The 22,789-nt window shown below is 40.0% G+C and overlaps 5 protein-coding genes across 5 annotated transcripts; 2 read left to right on the top strand and 3 right to left on the bottom strand.

Moving 5' to 3' along the window:
• Positions 1–4,834: 4,834 nt before the first annotated feature.
• EAE98_005871 (uncharacterized protein) lies at positions 4,835–6,475 on the bottom strand (the record flags this gene model as incomplete). Its single annotated transcript, XM_038953493.1, has 1 exon — positions 4,835–6,475. One exon carries the CDS (start codon positions 6,473–6,475, stop codon positions 4,835–4,837), a length of 1,641 nt encoding a protein of 546 aa, XP_038809888.1.
• Positions 6,476–8,041: 1,566 nt separating this feature from the next.
• On the top strand, positions 8,042–8,984 carry EAE98_005870 (uncharacterized protein; the record flags this gene model as incomplete). Its single annotated transcript, XM_038953492.1, has 3 exons — positions 8,042–8,191; positions 8,253–8,473; positions 8,543–8,984. The coding sequence occupies 3 exons, from the start codon at positions 8,042–8,044 to the stop codon at positions 8,982–8,984; spliced, it is 813 nt and encodes a 270-aa protein (XP_038809887.1).
• Positions 8,985–11,115: 2,131 nt separating this feature from the next.
• Positions 11,116–12,025, top strand: EAE98_005869 (uncharacterized protein; the record flags this gene model as incomplete). Its single annotated transcript, XM_038953491.1, has 2 exons — positions 11,116–11,124; positions 11,294–12,025. 2 exons carry the CDS (start codon positions 11,116–11,118, stop codon positions 12,023–12,025), a joined length of 741 nt encoding a protein of 246 aa, XP_038809886.1.
• A 2,345-nt stretch (positions 12,026–14,370) lies between these two features.
• EAE98_005868 (uncharacterized protein) lies at positions 14,371–16,510 on the bottom strand (the record flags this gene model as incomplete). The annotated part of the gene is made up of 2 exons (XM_038953490.1): positions 14,371–16,311; positions 16,364–16,510. 2 exons carry the CDS (start codon positions 16,508–16,510, stop codon positions 14,371–14,373), a joined length of 2,088 nt encoding a protein of 695 aa, XP_038809885.1.
• Positions 16,511–18,255: 1,745 nt separating this feature from the next.
• On the bottom strand, positions 18,256–18,570 carry EAE98_005867 (uncharacterized protein; the record flags this gene model as incomplete). Its single annotated transcript, XM_038953489.1, has 2 exons — positions 18,256–18,376; positions 18,467–18,570. 2 exons carry the CDS (start codon positions 18,568–18,570, stop codon positions 18,256–18,258), a joined length of 225 nt encoding a protein of 74 aa, XP_038809884.1.
• Positions 18,571–22,789: the final 4,219 nt, after the last annotated feature.

Below are 22,789 nucleotides of genomic sequence, written 5' to 3'. Positions count from 1 at the left end.
ACGAATGTTGAGCTCGTGAATTACTTACAAAAACCGATTGGCTCATTGAAAGAGAAGATATATCATAATCCTATTTGTGTTTCTTCGTTGAAATTCCTGTATCGAGGTCGGAGAGTGGAGATTGGCCCAGCCAACACTGTTACACCTGGACTTGAATGGAAGTACAATTTTTATATTAGATTCTGGAAACTAGATAATAAGAAATATGTAGTGCCTGCGATTTTAGTGAAATCACAGGATCACAAAGGACACTACATTTTATAATCGCTCTCGATTCTCCGTGGAATTGATTTCACTGAGCCATGTTGGACATCAGCCGGCGTCATATGTTCGTCCTGCAGTGGTTTCTATGGCCTCTCATCTCTAGTATTTCTGCTCTCCAAAGATGTAGCAAGAGCATCATAGCTGCGATGCTGTGAGATTGACTCGTGTAGTTCCTGCCAAGTTTGAAAATCAAGATTGATAGACAACATGAATCGCGACATATGTTGTGTAAAGGAAAAGCTCTTGATATTTATATTCACTGATGATCTGCGAAGTTTCACTCTTTGAAAGTCTCATGACATATTACCGACGTATAGATATATTCTACAAAAGAGTGAGGCCAATCATACATCGCTCGTTATCAGAATCAATGCATCGCGCAATGCTTCTAATTAGGATCATTATTAATAAATGCAACATGCTAGGCATTTCATTTATTCTACCGTTTCTGAATGTGATAGAGACTAGAAACAAATATTGAGTTAATGTTGCGAATACTCCCTTCACAAAATTTGAGGGCAGATTCAATACTCTCTCCATCATAATTTTGAAGGGGTACACATCTTGTGGGACCTACTTGCACGCTCATTGATTTTTTGTCTTGTTCCGAGATCTTTTCGTGTATGTTGTCTGGACCGTTCTGGTAAATATTTTACTAATGATATCTATTGAGTCTCCATGGACAGTTGAATATCGTGGGGTTGATTTCGCAAAAACAAAGTGACCAAAGGTAACTGCAATATTTTTTCGGTCAGTACTACATGAACGGCCGAATCTCTTGCTGAGCGATTTTGGCCGAAACATGGGTCCACAAATGCAGATAATCAAAAGAGGAATGCGGGGTACTATTTTTGTATGAAAAAATGAAGATGCGGGGATGTGACTTGGGGGCTAAGCCCCCTTTTTTACTGGGTAGTATCCGCCGCTTATAGAATGATATGTGACAATTCATTGCAACATTCTGACTTCGGCTAGAGGTTAAATTCCTGCAGCTCTTCCACTCTCACGAAAACGATAATTCTTACTTAGCCGAGAATTTTTTTTCTTTTTGATGGAGTGGGTATGAATGGCTTCACTCTTCTTCTTAAACAATAGTTTGGAGGTGATGAACTGAGGGAATTGAGAACAACGAGTCGCGGAATATGATTATTGGTTGAGATTGGCGAGAAATTACACACAATGCTACGCGGCGTCGCAATGTCAAGCTGATATATCCTGTGACGCGATAGTTCAGATGAACATGCTCTCGAGATGACCGAGAAACAGCTGCACAAGTCTTTCTCGCTGCTTCCGCTTCTAACGTCTCTTACTCGGAATTGCACGGACACTTGAAGAGAAATCTTGTATAAAGGACATAGGATTCCCACCTCATAGAAATCAGAATCAGATTCAATATCCAGAAGTCCCAAGCAAACAACCAGCAAACACATCGGCAAGCGATTCAGCAATCTTCACCATGTACTTCAACTTCAATTCCATTGCGTGCGCGACCGTTGCACTCCTCAGCTTTCAAGCTGCAGCTCTCAGCATCAACGGAGAAGATCTGGAACCCCACTGCTGGATGGACAGATGGGCCACTCAATGCACGTGGATTCACAGCGCAGACTAACACGAGTTTCTTAACGGCATATCACGATGGAACTACGGTGGCAGCGAGCACATGGCGCGTGGCTTTTGTTTGTTCCACTGCGAACTTGCCTGTGGCGGGCAGTCTTTGCGAAGCATCAAAGACAGTGTCGCTTCCTTGGACCAACGCTATTTACCCTTGGGTCGACAGCATTCCAAATTCCCAGGGAGATTGAGATCTGAGGCCTGGATTATGGTGGTTGATAGACGAAGGAAAACAACCCTGATCGGCTCTCAAGTCAGGTATGGGTTTGTTTTTCTACGCTTGAGATATGGAATGATGGTGCTTGAGTTTATTTCTTTGGGTTCAAATCACGTGCTCTTTGTTCCTTTCATTTGTTTCTTTCATCGGGTCACAGAAGCTTACATTCATTTCTTAATTTGCTTCATACGAGTCTCGAGATAACGTACTTGGCGATATTCTCATCATCTATATCAACTATATATGATGACGAATGAATGAATGAATCATTCCACTTCCATGAGCTACAGTCAGTGAGACCCATCAATCAATAAGCCATTCTATCTTTCCGCGCAAGCCTCCTTACCCAGAGTTCAATCTCGCTATCCAAGTGATATCAGGATTATAATTATTATCCTCCGTATCTTGAACACGCCCTACTTCAATGATATTGAATACTACTAACCACATACTAAACCACTAAAATTTGTATATTTCCAACAATTCATTTTCCAATTCGATATAAACCGATCTATTTCTTAAAGATAATAACGTTCAAGCTCAAAATTTCTACGTTTGAAGTTTGAATTATATAAGTTTTTGTACCTTAATATATTCTCAATATTATTACTATATTCAATGTGATTTATAGTTGTAGATAGACATTAATAACTACGACAACTTACTCTTATGTCCCTCAGAAACCATTTAATTATTCTCATATCCTAAAAATCACATATCCTTTTACTCTTATATCCCTTAAATTCTATAAGAAGGCTATGTTCTATAATAAAAGACTATATTCTAGTAATCTCAGATTACATCCAATCCAAAAATCTATCTACCTAGTTACTTATATATGCACAGGAAGTAGTAAGTAATTCTAAACCAAGCATTATCAAAAGAATCAATCTCTTCCGTATTCATTCAAGTAATATAGTATGTATAATCTTAATCTCAATATCAGCTACTATATCCCTATCCCTATTCCATATCCCTATTACATACTACGTACCACACACTACATACAACTAACAAACTACTCACAACACCACACCAAATTAAAATCCAGAAAATACCTTCCTCCCTCCTATTCCCATTCCCATACCCAACTAACATCCACCCCCCACCTAGGCATCCTCAACATTCCACACCTCCCGCTCTTCTCATTCTAAGCACTCATTCCCTCACTGATTTCCTCACTCATTCAAGTTCTGTTTTTCACTAAAACTTCTCTTTGATATTTCCTCTAGTTATGGTTTGTGTTAGGTATCTTAACTTCTCAATCCTAATCCCAATTCTTTTCCTTCATCTGATGTTCTTCATTTGTGTATTATGGTAGTGATGTTATATTGTTATGATATTAAGTGTATTCAATCTAATCCAATCCGTTATCCCCATCTCCTATCTACCATCTCCATCTCCGTTTTCTATCCACCATCCCCATCTCTATCTTCATCCCCATCTCCTATCCTCCATCCCTATCTCAATCCCAATCTCCATCCTATCTCCTCACCACTCACTCCTCACCCCCCATCCACAAACCCCACCCCTCAAATCCTCATCACACCACCCTACCACCCTTCAGCTACTAAAACCCCCCCAACTGCCTATACCCCCAACTCCTCCACTTCTCCATTCCTCCACTCCTTCTCCACTCCTTACTCCTCACTCCTCACTCCTCACTTCTCAATCAATATAAACACATCATATCATATTACCCACTATCCATTACTCATCACCCAGCCCTCTACACATCCCTCCCTTCCCTTCCCTTCCCTTCCCTTCCCTTCTCTTTAAAATCTACAACTACCTATTAACTTTGTTTATCTCCACAAAGAAATTAACAAACAAAAGATTATAAATATAAGTACAAATATTCTATAATATTTCCCATTTCCCATTTCCCATTTCCCATTTCCCATTTCCCATTTCCCATTTCCCATTTCCCATTTCCCACTTCCACTTCCCTTTCCTACTTCCATCCTCCATCTATCCTTCACCTATAATTCAACAGACTACATACTACCAAACCATACCATACCACACCACATCACATCACATCAAGCTACCTACCTACCTACCTACCTACCTACCTACCTACCTACCTATCTACCTACCTACCTACCTACCTACCTACTATACTTCACAATCCCATCAAAGCCAAAAGTTATAAACAACAACACAAAGACGAAATTCCAAACATCCTCTATAAAATATAAAAACCTCAAAAAGTCAGAAAGGCGGATTATTCTCGACACAGATTATTCTCGACACAGAAAGAGATGTAGAAATCAACATCTAATACTATCTATACACACGTTAGGTATACGTATTCAACAATTGCAATTCCAATTGCAATTTCAATTCCAATAATAGAAAGGTTAATTTAACTGTTCATTTACATACCGCTGGGTTTATTCATCTATATATATATGTGTGTGTGTGTGTGTGTGTGTATGTATATCTTTCCTCCAGTATAGTATGTTGAAAATTGAGCTATTGAGTCACTCACCCTCTAGCCTCAATACGTACATACAATCAATCCCTTGACCACCGTGGACTTTCCACTTCGAACTCCATATATCAAAACATCAAACTTGTTCTAACATTTGATCCAAGAGAGATTTCACACCAAAAATGAAAATCAATCATGGTAGATTCAAATGAACTCCCTCCTTATAGAGCATCTTACTTCTTCATATCCAAACCTACCCGACAGTCTAAAAACCACACATCTACCCTCCCCCATCCAACACCCCACTACCTCCTATCCAACCTATCATGCAAAACATTTTGTTTCATCAAACTCCCCACCCCAGCCATTAAGATCGCAAAACCTAGTGCCGTCAAGAACACCCCCCTAAAAGCATCCATAAAACTTTCCGTCACACCCTCTTTCCACCCCTCAGGAAGTTTATTCAAATCATCGAAAGAATCTCGAATCCTCCCAATAATCTCTTCCGCATTCGGTCTGTCTCCGAATTTCTCCCACAGATCTGATTTGAGTATATTTTGATACACTGCGCTTGCAATGGTAATACCAATTGTTGAGCCCGTGGAACGGAATGCATAGGAAGCTGATGTGATGACCGAGTGATGATCATGAGATACTGCTGAGATGATAGCTAGAAGTGTAGTTGTGAGAGTTGCGCCGTAGCCAATTCCTGTCAAGGAGAGATAGATATATATTGGCCAATCCGGACTGTTAGAATCGAGAGTTGCTAGAAGACCGGTTCCAATAACGAGCATGGTAAGTGTTATCAAACTAATTGATTTATATTTTCCAGTTCGATTCATGATGATTCCGGAGCCAAGAGATCCGACAGAAGCTCCGATTGATTGAGGAATAAGACGCATACCAGAGGCGGTGGTAGATTCACCCCGGACTTGATAATATAACGGAACGTAAAAGATAATCATAAAGACGACCATTGTAACGAACCAATTTGTAAGACAAGCGGCGAGAACAGTACGATTTGCGAGGAGACGAACTGGGATGACGGGTTCCGAGGCGATATATAGTTCGATGTATATAAATCCAAGAAGAGAAACGAGAGAAAGGGGGAGCGAGACATAGACGAGTGGATGATTCCAAGGTACGATATTACCACCAGAATTGAGTCCCAGGAGGAGAAGGACAAGGGTAAGAACCAGCGCGAAAGAACCCATAAAATCCACTCTCGATAATTTCGATTTCTCGCTCTTCTTGGGAGGAATATTAACCAGACAAGTGACCAAAATTCCAGAAACAATGATAAAAGGAACTTGAGCCAAAAAAGCCATTCTCCATCCCCAAGTATCATTTACCCAACCTCCAAAGATCCCTCCCAAGCCCGCACCTGTCCCATAACATATATTTCCGATTCCCTGCACCACACCTCTCTTCCTCAACGGAACCAAATCACTTCCTACAAAAGTACTTATCGCCATCAACCCACCCCCTCCACATCCTGCCACCACTCTCCCAAATATCATCACCCATTCGTTTTTCGCTAATCCGCATATCAAATTACCTACCGCAAATAATACATTGCTCACAATCAATCCAGTCCTCCGACTGAAGATATCTGTGAGGCGACCAGAAAGCGGTTGACAAGCTGCATTTGCGATGAGATATGCAGAGGCGAGCCAGGAAAGAAGAGAGAGGGAATTAAAGGATGTGGAGATGCTGGCGGAGAGGGTAGCGATGACTGTTGAATCTAGAGCACCGAGGAAGACACCTACCCAGATTGCTCCAAGAGTTACTACTAAACGTTTGGTGCTTTGTTCGTTGGGGATGATTGTTGCTTCGGATGTGGAAGGGTCTTGGATTGCAGATTCAGATGGTGGTGATTGGGAGGGTAAAGTTGTGGTATCTGCGAGGAGGGGTGTTTCTTCATCCAAGTGGTTGGGTGAAGACATTTTTGCGTGGGTGAAAAAGTCGTGTACCGTTGATTTCTTGGTTATATATCTATATCTATTGATGTATCATTGCAGCATGAAGATCGAATGAGAATGAAAAGGACAATACATCGAACTATATATTGCCCAAAAAATATGTAGATACAGCAGAAAGGGAAATAAAGATTGATATTTTGTGGATAATATTCCGAGATACCTTATCATAAATCACGCAAACAATCAATCAATTACTCACCGACACGCACGTTAAAAAGTTAAGTTCATCTGGCATCTGATTGATAGCTGATGGAACTTCTTTCCCATGCGTTTTGTAATAACTCTCTCGTATAAAATACCACGTTGGCGATGATAACCATTTGGTGGAATTGTGGATAATGGAAGATACTAGATAGATAGAGGAAGTCCGTTGTCCTCGTCATTATTCCAATGTTTGATGGCACGAATGTTGATGGTTGAATTCGGATACCGGCATATACACTCGTAGATATTTGGGAATAATTTGAATAAATATATATTATTGAGGCCGATACTAGGTAGTTATCCGTATAAACCAAGTAGACTATTTGTATAAAATATACGAAATATACGAATTATACAAAATATACAAAATGTACGAAATATACGAAATGTATGCGAGATGTTCATTGATAACTTATGGTTTTAAATAAATTGATTGTACATCCAAATTCATATATTTGGTGATTCATAGGTAAGATTACCTAATCATTCATCCCTCACTTACGAACTAGGTATCCACTCATCCATCACCTCACGCAGCCTTCACAAAGCAAGTCTCAGCCTTCTCTTTAAACCCAAGCTTCATTGGTTGCCCAGCCACACAAATTGTTGATTGATTTCTACTGTGGTTCCAAGTTACTTAAAATAAACAATCCTCTCCCATACCCAGCTCTTCAACTCACTTGATTCGTCCAAACCCATCGAAACCAAGGAGCAACCAAGTTTCCAAAAGCAAGATTTCATAAGAGAAGAAAAAAAAAGGCTGAGCCGTTCTTATTATATTGTATTACAAAGGGTACGTACGAATGAGTGAGGAATACGCGTATGAAGTTGATGAGCCTCTTTTCTTCGTATGATTTAGAGTTTGCGTTGATTCATTCGCTTTGATGGTCTTGACATTTGACATCTCTATTGTTTCTGTTGTTTCTGCTGTTTCCGTGTCGTTTCCATCCTTTCCCTCCATTTTGACTTTCGGTGCTTGACGATTTGTGAATATCATAACGTTACCCGCCCGCACACCTACCACACACATACCAAGCAAATATCAGACAGTCTCCAAGGTTTTACCTTCAGCCCCTCAGAATCAGAAATATACGAGTACGCACTCGATACGAGATTCAGAATACCACCATTCCATACCTATCTAGGTGATCTGAGTACACTTGGGGAAAAAACATCCACAACTTGAGCATTTGAGCATACACGTCGCATTTGAGCATTCACGTCGCATTTGAGCATTCACTTTCGCATTTGAGCATTCACGTCGCATTTGACTGTACACTTTCCATACCGTCATTCCAAAAATCCAGCATTCAATAAACCGACAACATGGAATTCTCAATACATAATTTGCAGAAATATAAACTAGCTGTACATATCGTACAGTTAGCTATGGCAGTTGTCATATGGGTGTTAGATATCATCGTTATGCGATCAACTGCAACAGTAGATGGAAGACTTGGATGGAACTTTGGTTATGTATGTATATTTTCATTCCGCAGATGCGATGAGGGACTCGTACTGATAATGAATCCAATAGACATTCTTGGTTTTACCCGCAGTGATCTATCTTACCATGACCGTACGCTTTCCCCGGACGAGAAAATTCGCAAACCCGTATGCGCTGTTGGTGATTGATCTCGTTTGGTGTGTGATGGCTCTGTCGGCTTTTGCAGCGGTCGCAAATTGGAATTCAACCGGGAAATGTGGAAGTGGGTGTAAAGTGAGCAAGGCAGTTGTGGGATTAGGTGTTTTCTTATGGTTTGTCTCGGTTCTCCTGATTCGCATGATTGGAATTCTCAACAGTACGTTTCTAATCTCAAACCACAGGCTCTTCTGGATTCTCTCAACAGCAATGTCATTCTATGGTCTAGTGTACTACAAGAGAGAAGGATATCTTCCCGGCGCATCCCGAGCTCCTAACAACGCAGCCATGATCGATCCCGATAAAGAAGCTTTCTCCACCGCTCCCCACGATGACGAATATGCACCAGTTCATAATGTCGAAGAGCACGAAGAGCATGAATTACACGATGATGGATATCCCGGCGGAAACTTTGTAGGCAGAGTTCACTCACCAGATTACGAACCTTCGAGTTACGGAGGATCATATGCACCTACATCGACGGCTCATCATGATGATTTGGAAGCTTCAACCGCGTATACCGGATACAGTGCGAGTGGATATGGCGGATCACAAAATTCGAGGACGGGGCGAGCGCAGTTTCCCGAGGGAAATTATGGTAATATTCCAGTCATTGGTGAACCATGAGAAACTTGATTATTCAAGAATAATTGAGTAATACATTATACATTATACATGAACGGATAAATGGATGGATGGCACATGATAGATGATTTCACATTGGCGTTTCTGGTTTTCTCCTGTTATGGTTTCGATACCAATGGATCCCGTTTGAAAGTCTCTGTATATCGTGTCGGATTGGTAGATGGATTGGTTGGGAAAGAAACAACATACAGGTACATGTGAATGAGTGCATTTAGCGTATATCACATGTACCAGATGGTATGAGAACAACACAAGTTCATCGGGAGGAGACATGACTTGCATATGTATCTTCGGGGGTTTTAGGAGCAATTGGTGGAGGACTTTACTTGGCATCAGCATGGGTTAGGATGAGAATGAGTATGAGGAACGACGGAATATGATTGAAGGATGATTCGGAACATTTGTTATATAGAAATATATTTGCAGAAGACAATGAAAGGGAAATTGAAATGTGTTGTTGAGATGTTGTGAGGTACTATCTAGTTAGTAGCTATGCGTAAGTATCTAGGCTAGGTAGACTAATGGATAAAGTACCCGACCCCTTCACGAGACCTCACGCTCTTTGTTTAATACCAGATGGGTAAGAATCGTAAGTGAGATGTGAGGAGTAAAGAGTGAGGAGTGAGGAGTAAAGAGTGAGAAGTAAAGAGTGAGAAGTGAGGAGTGAGAAGTAAAGAGTGAGTTTATCCACGGGCCGATGATACATACAGGTGAATTAGATTGGTGCCCGATGATATAATATAATATAATATGTGTGAGTAACATATTAATAGTAAGTAGATGGACAAATTTGATTGAAGGGAGGAAAAAGGGAGGGGAGAAGGAAAGAAAGAAGAGAAGAAGGAAGAGTTTGGTAATCGAATGGGAATTGGTTGGGAGGATATGATATGTGGATGGATGGCTGGATGGAGGGATGGATGGAGGGTAATATATAGAATTGTAGATATTGGGTACTAGGTAGGTATGAACTCTTAAGTTAGCTATTAAGAGATAAATAGCTAGATAGCTGTATATATGTATAAATGTATATATAGAGAGATAACAGATAGAATATAAATTCTAATAAGTGGTTAGAGAGATTTATGTTTATGGTTTTGCTTGCTTGTTTACTTGCTTGCTTGCTCTTCTCAGACTCTTTATCTAGGTAGTAATAGAGTAAGTACTCTCTATGGTACAGATGCGATACTTCCTCAACCGCTTGGTTTATTGGAGGGGTATATTGTGTGTCTATTACACATCCTATATTATATATTATATATCATACATCCTACGAGCCTACATCACACATCCATCATACGAAAAAATATAGGAATCACAAATAAAATCCAATCCAATATCACCATGCGAAAGGAAACGAAACGAAACGAACTTGGAGTAATACATACATACATACCTATTACTACTTCGTACCTAAGAAGTGGTATTAGTAACACAAAGCCCCACTCTCATACATCGATATCATCGATATCATCGATATCGATACTGTAATTGGTGATCTTGGTCTCACGAATGTCATACTGCATGAAACGAACGAGAAACGAACGAGAAGGTGGGAGGGTGTGAAATGGCGGGGTTACACGGGTTGCATGTGTACTAGGAGATTGGCTGGGTAGGTAGGCGTGAGGTAGGTAGCTACTAGCTAGGTAGGTTGTGGAGAGGAGGAATGCATGAGAGATGAGAGATGATAGGTAGTAGTGATGGTAATGGCTTTTTGATGGCTGGATGGCTGGATGGCTGGATGGTTGGATGGATTGGATGGGATGGATTGGATGGCACCCCACCAATCCAACATTTGTGGTTGAGTGAATGAATGGATGGATGGATGAATGAATGAATGAATGACTTCTTTCTCATCCCACCTTCTTTCTGTTCTGTTTTGTTTTCTTGTTCTTTCTCTGTTGTTGAATTTGAATTTGACTTTGAATTTGTTTAAAGGAAAGAAGTAAGACGAATACTTTACTTTACTTTACTTTATTTACCAAAGACTTCACAACACCACATATTACCTGGTTCTCTTGATTATTCATTGAGATACTTACACAACACCTACAACACGAGAATATCTTCATCCATCAAGATTTCAATACAACAATATCACTTCCAAATAGCAAAAATGGCACCAGTTAGTTTTTCCCTTTTTTGCTCGTCTCATCTTCCCCTGTTATGTCACATATACATATACATACACACATATACATATACATACACACATATACATATATATATACATATACACATCTCCCCCTCACCCCATCACCCTCTACCCCGCACCAACTAACACCCCACCCTAGATAACCACTCTCCTCTTCGACTGCGACAACACACTCGTACTCTCTGAATCCCTCGCCTTCGAAGCCTGCGCCGATCTCGCCAATGAAATTCTCGAAGCCCGCGGCATCAGCGACCGCTACACGGGTCCCCAACTGCTCTCTGAATTCGTGGGGCAGAATTTCCGCGGCATGATCAGCAGTCTCAAAAGCAAATACAACTATTCGATGAGCGATGCGGAACTCGAGGGGTACGTGAGCAAGGAAGAAGACAAGGTGATTGCGAAGCTCCAGGCGGCGTTGCAGCCGTGCGAGGGGGTGGATGAGGAATTGGTGCGGCTGGAGAAAGATGGGGGGTATTTGATGGCGGTGGTGAGTTCGAGTGCGTTGCGCCGATTGAAGGCGAGTGTGGAGAAGGTGGACCAGGCGAAGTATTTTGGAGATCGCATCTATAGCGCTGCGACGTCGTTGGAGAAGCCGACGAGTAAACCGGATCCGGCGGTGTATTTGCACGCGATGGAGAAGTTGGGGGTCAAGCCGACAGAGTGTGTGGCGATTGAGGATAGTAGGAGTGGTGCGACGGCGGCGGTGAGGGCGGGGATTTATACGGTGGGATATGTGGGGAGTTATGAGGAGGGCGAACGCAAGGAGATGGAGGAGGTGTTGAGGAAAGCTGGGTGTAAGGTTTTGATGAGGGAGTGGAGGGAGTTTAAGGGGATTTTGGAGAAGATTCAAGAGGGGGGATTGGAGAATTAGATGAGGGTGCGTTGGGTGGTGGGGAGAGGATGCTTGGGAATAGGCTTTGAGATGTTCGATGTGAGAGGAGAGGAGAGGAGAAGAGAAGAGAAAGATGAGAGATGAGAGATTAGTATTTCTTTACACCAAAAATTTCCCTAGAGGGAAGAAACAAAGTATCACCTAAAGTTTTTGAAAGACCAAAAAAGAGATCGAGAATAGGAGATATGATTACGCTGCGTAGTTTATCAATGACATGAATTTCCAATATTATTATCATCATTACATTTACCTACCTAGATACCTAGCTACTAGGTACTTCTTTAACTTCCTCATCCTGATCTGAGAATTCCGATCCCCCTTATTTTTCCTATTATTCTTTCCCTTTCTCTCTTCCCTCTCTTCTCTTCTTCATTCATTCTTTCCCTCCCTCCTTACTTTTTTTCTTTCTTCTTTTTTTTTTCTTCTTCTTTTTCTTCTTTTTCTTTTTCTTCTTTTTTTTCTTCTTTTCTTTTTCTTCTTCAATATAGAAAAGAGAGTAAATATATATTAAAGAGGATAAAAAGCTTAATTATATTTCCTATAAAAGATTAAAGCTATTTAAGGTACTAGAAAGCTAAAAACCACGCTAGAGGAGGCTGTAGTATTTACTTTAGTATCTAATATATAATAAATATTTCTTTTACTATATTCCAAAACTCATATATCGGATTTTATAGAATTTTTATAGGGCGTATATTGATTATATTTTCTATATCTATATCTATGAATTCAATTTATATGTAATTATATAATTTGTATATAGTTATATGATTTATATATAGTTATATAATTTATATAATTTATATACAAGTATAATTATTATTATAATCAATTCGTGTAAGGGCTGGCGAAGGCACGTGAATAGGCCCTGCGGGGCTACTTCGAACCGACACCAACCCACACACAATTATAAATTGTAGAATTTTCATAGTTTAGAAGAATTAATAAAAAATCTTTGTGCTACATTACACCTAGTTAATTCATTGCTATTATTTATTCTAATAGTTATATAATATCTTTTATTATAACTTTAATTAGGTATCTAGAAATAAAGACTAATAAGCTTTACTTTTACTTTTAATCTTTTAATATCAATCTTTCGATATTAATCTCTCGAGATTAATCTTACGAGATTAATAGCTTATTATTAAATATTTCGAAACACTAGCGAGATCCATGGATGATAAATATCTCTCTCGCTGATATCTTACTGATATCTCGTTGTAAGGTACGAGTAGGTAAGATTAGTTCTTTTTTAATCTAGAACTTAGAAGCTTAGAAGCTTATATTTTATATTTATCTATACGTAGGTATACATAGGTATCTACTCATTATCAGTTAGTGGAAACTTGGTTGCAGCTGTGAGTTAGGGTTAGAGTTGGGAATGAGAGAGTTGGGGATGTGGATAGAAAAGAAAATAAGGGATAGGGAATAGATGATTTGAGATGAAAAGGAATAGATTGCGGATGAGGGTTAGGAGGGGTGTGGGATCTTGGGTTGGTGATGATGATGAGATGGAGAAGGATGGGGAAGAGAGAGTTGGTTGGTGGAGAGGGGGGTGGGGGGAGATATTGGGTGGGTGATTGTGTGGTTGGGGAGGGGTTGAGGATAAGAAGAAGAGATGAGGAGAAGGAGAAGGAGGAGATGGGACGGGGGAGAAAGAGATGGGTAAGGAGAGTAAGGAGATAAGCTGACTTGAAGAGAAGATTAGTCAAGGAAAAGTCTACTTTTGCTGAGAAGGTAAAGAGGATGAGATGGAGATGGAGGTGAAAGTGAGAGTGAAAGTGTGAAACTTAGAGGGTATGAAGAGTAAATAAGTTTCTAAGTAAATAGAGAAGATGAAATGAAGAGTTTGTGATGAAAAAGAGAATGAGGGCGAGCATATGAGTTAAGTATAATTAGGATGCATGCATGTCAATGTATGATTATTTCAATATCTCATTAGGTACTATGTATGTATTCATAATAATACTTTGTTTTTACATTTTATTTTTAATCTTTTTTTGTGTTTTATTTGGTTTATAGAAAATCAAAAACTAAATCCGCTATTCCTGAACCTCCACTCTAGCCAGTGGATAAGAGACAAGTAGACCAGAAAGGAAAGCGAAAACAATGCTTCAGAGTACAAAATCTCTCGAGCCTATAAAGTAGAAGAGAAAATAGAAACCTATAACCGCAGCCCACTGCGTCCCGCAAACGCCATCCCAATGAATCTCCCAATGAATATCCCATGAATGTCCCTCCATATCGCCTGGGTATCTATCTATAAAACCGCACACCAAACTCCACCAATCCCTCTCGCATAACCCAAAGACCTCTATAACCTAAAGATCTCTGAGCGCGCGCAAATCCTCAACCTGCTTCATCAATGCCTCGTTTTGCATTTTGAGGACACTATTCTGAAGTTCGGTGACTTCTCTCCGCAAAGTCGCAAGTACCTCTGCGTTATTCACAGTGGCATGATCCGCAGTCTTGTTTCCTGCTTCCACACTTTGCTGAATGAGGCGATTGATGTGTTCATCATTAATCTGGGATGGATCGGGTCGTTCAAGCGCCACCTTGGTCATATCAACGTAAAACGCAAATTGGGTGGAAGCTTGTGCATTGAGTGTGCGGATTTCCTTGCGCAATTCTGTGTTTTTGTCGGATTGCTCTTTGGTTGTTTGTTTTAATGTTTCTACGTCGTCAATTAAAAATGGGAGTTCGATGGAATAGTCACTCTTTCGGGTGGCAAGATCCTCAAAAAATTTGCCGTGTCTTGTTAATATTTGTTGAATTTGGTGACCTCTTACATCTTGATCGAGGGTTGCTGACTGGCTGTGATTTTCATCGTCATCGTTGTCACTGGGATGATATGAGACCACTGATTCATTGTCGAAATTATCAGGGGCCTCGATGGATTGTCGAGGAGTATCTTCAGCAAGAGTGGCGGAATCTGTCGATTGTCTGTCGATTGGATCTTCTTCTTGGGGGGATGCGACGGGAGAGTTTTCATTCGAGTTTTGGTTCTCTGCGTCATGAGTAGAGTCCTCTGATAAAGCAGGAGAAGGAGCATACGAAGAGAGGATCAAAGGATCAACAGTATCCGAATCAACGGAGCCATGTCGGGCCTCGAGGGAGTGAAAAACTTCGGCGCGAATGGTACGCTGTGGTGATGGGCTCAAAATATTGCCATGGTTAACATTGTTTTGAGGCTCCATGGAATAATTATTGTTCGAGCTAGGTGATGATTCGTGAGATTTGAAACCAGTGAATAGAGTGGCAAGTGGCGGAAGTTGCATAGAGGTTTGTGGGCGATATCTGTAATTGGGAGCAACAGCGGAATTGCGTGAACTGGTGCCACGAGTAAGAGTAGAGACCGGCTTCTGTTGAATTACCAAACCAGGTGTGCCTGAATAATTGGGTCCATACGCCGTCTCAGTAGTAGCGTATTCAACCTCATATGGGAATGTTGCTAGAGGTCTGTTGTTATACTCATCGGCAGCACGTCCTCTCGGTGTTGAAGGTGCTTCTTGGTAAACCATTCCAGCATAGATATCCGAGTTTGCGGGAGTTCTAGAATTGTTCATCTCAACATATCCATGAGCAGGAGTGAAGCTGCGGTTGCCACTGGGGTAGACTCTATTGCGAGAATCTTGAAGTGTCTGGCTTGCTGACCCAGCAGTGGTCTCATTGTAAAGTCCGAACGGTCGTGTTACACTATACTCACGTCTCTTAGAAGGTGGTGCAAAGAAATCATCATCTTCCTCTTCGAATGTTCGCTTTCTGCTAGAAACCTTTGAATGTATCCATGAAAAATTCGAGTTGTTCATGCTTCCCTGCTTTTGGAGTAAATCACTTGCAATGCTTGGAAGCATGGGTTGTCGTGATTGCATTGCAAAGGAGTTTTGTGGTCTGGCACTATAAGAAGTAAAGTGTTCCCGATAATGCATTCCCAGAGATTGATAATCGGGGAGAAAAGAAGGGCCCAATGTTGGGGTTTGGAGTTGGGGTTGATAGTGAGCATAAAGGGCGCTTGGGGGATTGGAAGAGCTTGGGTTAAAGTTTGAGCTTCTGGGCGCAGCTTCAGCAGAGCGTGGATTGTTAAAGTCTACGGGAGCAAAGCCTGGGCTTGCAGGAGTATATTCAGGAGATGAGCTCAATTGGCGTTCAGGTCCTGGTCTTGCCATAGCTGTAAGTGGTTTTCTTGAGGTGGTAGTTCGTTGCCATGGCCAAGAGCGACCTGTTGGCTTTCCACGAGACATTCCGGGAATTGGAGCAGCGGTCTAAATACTATTAGCTTCAAATGTTTGAGGAATCAAGGAGAGATAAACTTACACTGGTTACAGAGACATTGTCTGGTACATCTTCAGAGCCATCTCTCTCACCTAGGATTGGGCTTCTGGCGGTAAAGTAATTTTTCGCATACGCGAAGTTTCTCTGGCCAAGAACAGGGCTTGAGACTTTTTGGTTTGTGTATGACATCTTAGCTGTAGCTATAAATGACAAGTGATCTATTGATTTGTTTGGTCGCTTCGTGGCTAATTTGTACAATACGAAGTGACGTATGTAAATCTGTGTGGGAGAGGATTAGCTTTGCGATATGTGGAAGCAAATAGAGAATCGACTTTGAAAGATTATATGGAAGATTTGATTTTGGATATCGAGGAAGCAAGAGTGCTGGGATGGAAAGATAATACTTACAAGTGAACCTGAGTGTCTCTTAGAGAACTCTGGTTATTACGGTATTCGGACGAAGTTGTAGTAGATATCCTAAACTTAAGTACTCTCAAAGAGCTTTAGTTATGATGATATCTAGAAAACGGTTGTAGTAGATGATGTTAGATGTTGTTGTGTGTGAAAGAGGTTGTTGTTGAATCTCTGTCAAGAAAGTTGTCGAAAAGTTGGAGAGCTTAAGAAGTTGAAGTAGTTGAAGAAGTTTTTTCAAGAGTTGAATAGCAGAAAAGTAGAAGAGGATGATCTTAATAACTAAACTCAAAACTCGTCTACTAGTACTAGTACAGTAGTACTACAGGTATCTAGCGTCAAGTGTCAATGTTTTCAATTCACTTGGCGGAATATGGCGGAATTTGAATAGTTGTAGATAGAAATGAATTTGTAGGAATATAAGGTTTGGTAGTAGAATGTTGGAAGTTTGGTAATGTTGGAAGTTGAGTAGTGTCAGTATGTGAAATCTTACTGAAAGTATTTTGTAATTTTGAGAAACCAGCGTGTAAGTTGAAAAACTATATAGGGAAGTTTCATAATCGTAATACAGTCAAAAGCCGCTAGTGTTCGCTAGATGTACTGGTCGACCGTAGGTACTATGGTTCAGAAATGTTATTCATCATAGTACGGTGAATGGTACGGCGATTAAAATGGTTCATGTACTGGCGAGACTCACTTGATTGGTGGAAGACCGTCCATGTAGAGCGACGGTTGGGGAGTATACCCTTTTCCTAGAAAGGATTGGGCATTGGACTATACATCATCACCATGACAGGACAAAAGAGACGATTTCCTGCCTCCGCACATGTGCAAATAATATGAAGTTCTTTGCCATAAAGAGTCATACTCTGGTCAATCGTATTGTCTGAAATGTGCTTAGGACTTTGTAAGCTTTTGTTCATTATGGATTCACGAATTCACCTCAGATATTAAAACACCATGCCAATTACTGTCCGACACTGAATTTATATGGGAAGCCAGGATCTGAGAAGATATATCTCCATATTGATTGTGGATTCGAACAACACCCTCTACAGCTGAAATGGTAGATTGAATCAATCGATCAATATTTCGAGTCCAATCTTGAATGAGCATGGCCAAGAACCTCTGGCTCAATGAAGAGAGAATATATGCAAGAATTGTATAACAAATAGATAGACATATTGGGATATATCATCAAGACATACATAACTCCAATCACCCATCGAACCTATCCATGTCGTTGCAATGTGGATATGTGGCTTTTTCTGTCTGGGATGTGAATCGCAACATAGATTCTCGTCATCCAATGAAATGATTTCCATGTGACTAAAAAGCATTTGTTGCACGTCTCAAAAGCAGGGTGCTTACTTTCGAGTTTCAATGTCAATGTCAATGTCAATTTTGTGATTAATAAGTTTTATTCCAGACCAGCTTCAGATGATATTATATTGCTTTTTATTCACTTTTCTTCATCTCGAGAATTCCTTCAACCTTCATTCCTCTCTCTATAGCCTTTTCTCCTATTTCCCATAATTCCTCGCCTTGAGTCCACATTCTGGTGTGTCTCCAAGATTTGTTACTCCTGCCCCTTTATGATGTCTTTTCTCGTTAATTATCTTCAGTTGCCTGATCTCCTCTGCCCTGTATATTGAATTAGTTATTACCCGAATCAATTATATACAACCATCCTTCGATTCGGACAAGAATTACAGAAAATTTGCATATACTTACATCCCATTGTTAACATATAGCAATCCCGAAACAAATGTCGCCATTGGGATACTAATCCAAGTCTTCTCCATCAATTTGCCGAATTTGAGAAAAGGTGTAGACATTGTTACGACGTTTTCGTATGTGGTGACGGCACAATTCTACTTTCCTTTTGGATATTTCGTTGATATTCCAATTCTCGTGAACTTTTGAACGTCGATTCCAGTCAGTAACATGAATAAAAGGTCACTGGAAGGACTACGAAGAAAACGATCAGAAGGTAATACATACAGCGAGAAATATCTATAAGCCAAAAATGTAACACCGAAAATGTTGACGACTCCTAAGAAGCCGCTGAATCTACTGCTACACATAAACTTGAAGTTCATTGAGAATTTTATGATGATTGATTGCATTCAATCTTTAATATCAAAATATGATTGTGGAGAAGTGTAAGTGTGAAATTGTACAGATGTATGTGGGAAAATGTGGAGGGAAAAATTCCCCGATTATGACGAGAATATCCAGTACTTTCGGGTATTTCAGGAGCGGGGCATTTTTAGTACAATGAATGATAGAGCTTGGTTTTTCTAACTTGCCAGATGACTTGGAGATCAATGCTTGGCGTTGCTTGTATTCCAGTCTGTAGTTCTGGTTGTGATAATTTGATTGTCCAAGACAGAATACCTAAATTTATTCATTTTCGGGACTTTCTGTCTATTGAGCTTATTCTTACCTTCACAATGTACCTTAACTTCACGCTTCAGAGCCTTGGTTGTGGTGAGTGATGATTAGGATGGTGTATCAGCTTGGAATAGATTTTAGGACTATATGATTTTGTATTCAACTTTGTAGATTTTCAGATTTAGAAATAAGAACTACCTACTCGTAGGTACTGAACTATTGAGATTTTGGGCTTGCAAGCTAGTATCATACCAAAACCATAAGCCAGAAAAAATCAATGAGACCACACCATTCATTCAGTCCTATCAATCAAATTATATCATGTCGTTGATGTCACGAGATGAATACTCGACCCAAGTATTCTGGTCTACTCCAGCTTCTCTTAATTCTCATCTCTTATCATAACCACTCTTACCATCATTTATGGCTCGTCTGGCTACTCTATACCATCTTTGATTGTCACCGAAAGCCATCCCACTTCAACATTTGATCTGTATGGTGACAAAGTGAGATAGTTCAGCACAAGCTCATTGAAAGTTCTCTCTCTCAAAATTAGATCTATCTAAACCACATCATCACCATTACTCAAATCCTGGAATAATAGTACTAATATTAGATGGCTATAAGATACATCAACGAGAAAGCCTTTAGAAAAGCCCAGGAAACTCGGCTGTTCTTTCAACCAATCGAATACATCGCAATTCAAAAAGAAGGAAATACATACAAATATCAAATTATAATTCCTCCGAATATATTCAGACAATGTTACAATTCTTATGATGTTAAGGACTCTTCTACTTATTAGATTAGATCTATAATCTCTTCCTTATCTCTGAGTATATACAGAATTGATACTTTTGTATATAGATATATAAAATAGCTTTAACATTGAGAGATTGATCTTAATGTGAAAAAGTCGAGAAGTATAAAGGTAGGTAATTATCTATAATACTTAGAAAAATCTGAATTAATTATAAGATTGAGAGATATATATATATATATATATATTTGATGACATCTACACTTTCTACAAGTAACTACCTAATGCTAATTAGTAGTAAGAATAAAGAAGTCTAATAATCTTGACGACAGTAATATATATTTAGGACCTGTAGGCAACGTTTACCTAATCTCCTACGAGGTATCTTCTCCAAGATTTGAGTAAGGTTAAACATCTCGCCTAAACTTGCTTTATCTATGGAGCTTTCCCTGCCCCACCCCACCCACTCATTGAAAACTTTTGACATTTAGTAGTGAGCCCCACCAATCACATTTACTTATAACTTTTAAAACACTTCATCCTCATCAAATAGCCAGGTCGCTTAGCTCAGTTGGTTAGAGCGTGGTGCTAATATTTGTTCTGTTCATTCAGATAGGTTTGGCACGCCAAGGTCGGCGGTTCGAAACCGCCAGTGATCATTTTTGCCGTTTTTTTGGCTTCTGAGGTTTGATTACTGTAAACTTTTGGTATCTGTGAACACGCCAATCGCTCTTTGAGGTAGAATTCGCGTCGTGTATTGTAAAAATGAGACTCATTCTCCTCTGCCTTATATGCATATGGATTGTGGCAGTGTGAATGTGGCTCAACCAGCCAGCCTCACTCTGGACGGAAGAACGGGCTACCCGTGGACGTCTACGTAATCGAAAAAAGAGGTGGAATACCATCTGAAAGGACTTCAAAAATTTGAATTTCTTTTTAATATAATATTAAATGTATATAGTCTTGATTATAGATATAAAGAAAGTTCAGATTTTCATTTACTATTCTCAAATTTTAGTATTTAATTTGAAATGAACTTATAATCTATTAAAGAATTCCTTTGAAAGGGTACTCAATTTCCGCCTGTTTTTTCGCTTACGTAGAGCCAGCACTTTCAAGCCACAAAGATTTCAACAAACCTCACTTGTAAGGGCTATCCATGATCAATCCAGCATTCTAACGCGAGCTTCGCCTGACCAGGTACCCAGTAACATTGTGTTTTTATACAACATATAACTCCACGTATTATCCAATTGAAATCTGTCAACATTCCATTCTTAATGGATGACGAGCATCAAAATTTTCAGTTACATGAATTTTAATTCTCCAGGACCGTATGGATGTTGGACGGATCTAGCAACACACTCCCCTTCCTCTACATCCAGCAACTCCAGATAATAAAAGTGAAGTTTGTATTAGAGATGGAAAGCACTTGATCTTATCCAGTTTGATTAGACGGCATAGGATCTATCTTGTAGACCTTCGCTTGTGTTCCGATACCAATCTCATCTCATCTATATTTGATGCTCTTAAAAACATACATCGTTTGGTTCTCTGAAAACAATGACTTTAAACGAAACGAAACGAAATGGGATTGGATAATTCCTCTAAAAATGAGATGAAAGCTACGATCTAGAGATGTGAAATTCAATAGCGTATACATCGAAGTCGACAGTATCAGTATCACTTATCATAACATAAGTGTGATGCTACCACTCGTAATCTTTCGGTTAATATTCCTGTTCCTTCCTCCCTTCTTGAGATGACACAGATTGGGATGAAGTGATATGAGGAGAGAAATCGTAGAGTTAGCATCTGGGAGGATGATTGAGTCGGGTAAAGAAGGTGTTTTTAATGGAGTACATAAAAGATAAGAAATAAGAGGTTTTCAGAAAAGTGACGAGATGCAGCATTTCTCATCCTGAATGGTCGTCATCCAAATCTCTCCTTCCAGCCAGTGAAAACACAACTTTTTTGTATAACAGCATTCAATCTATGATTTCACACCACACCTCAGCATTTCCAACCCACCCCCTTCCCCCCTTCAAATTCCCCATCAAATCCCCCATCAAATTCCCTATCAAATATCAATCAATCCAACAAACCATCCAAATCCTTTCCCCCTCTCACAAAGCCACACACGAAACACTAAACACTCTAATCTACTTCCCACTACTACTAATAAATAAATAAACAAAATACCCCCTGCCCCCCAAAAAAACTACCCACTACCAAACCCCCACTACCCCAAATCAAAGATTCCCCATCCATCCATCCAACAAACCATCCAACAAACCATCCATCCAAATCCTCCACCGAATCCCCCTTCCCCCCTCTCCCCTTCCTCCTCCCCAATACACACACAATACACCCACAGTACAACGCACAACCAACTCCCAATTATTCTACACAAGCCAATCAAATTCACAAACCAGATACTCCATCCATCCAAGATCCAGAAATTTCTGCATCTGTATCCCTCTCTAGAATGTAATTGTTTACCAATATCATATTCTCAGATTTCATTCCAACTGTCAAAGTTATTTCAAGAGATTTATATACAAAAAAAATAGAAAAAAAAGGAAGATCTGTTCAGAGCAAACAGTTTAAACAGAAAAAGACGAATCATCAATCAATCCATAATTTCTATATAAAAAAAACGCCAGTTACAACTGGTGGTATGGTATTATATGCACATAAAAACACTGTCCTCCCCCCTTCCATCCATCCCTTCCCTCCCATCAGACCCATCTCCTTTTGTCCAGTAGTCAGAGTCAAGACTCGCCTGCCCAACCATTCATTCATATCATCATCAATCAAGATCTAATCCTCCTCTGCCCATTCCTTTAACCCCGAGCCGACTTTCCATTCGTTCGCACGATTGCACAATCACACAATCA

Source organism: Botrytis deweyae (genome assembly GCF_014898535.1).
Source record: "Botrytis deweyae strain B1 chromosome Unknown BDEW_012, whole genome shotgun sequence".
Lineage (NCBI taxonomy): Eukaryota > Fungi > Ascomycota > Leotiomycetes > Helotiales > Sclerotiniaceae > Botrytis > Botrytis deweyae.
The sequence above is the reverse complement of the archived record's forward strand: the minus strand, read 5'-3'. Positions and strand labels throughout refer to the sequence as shown.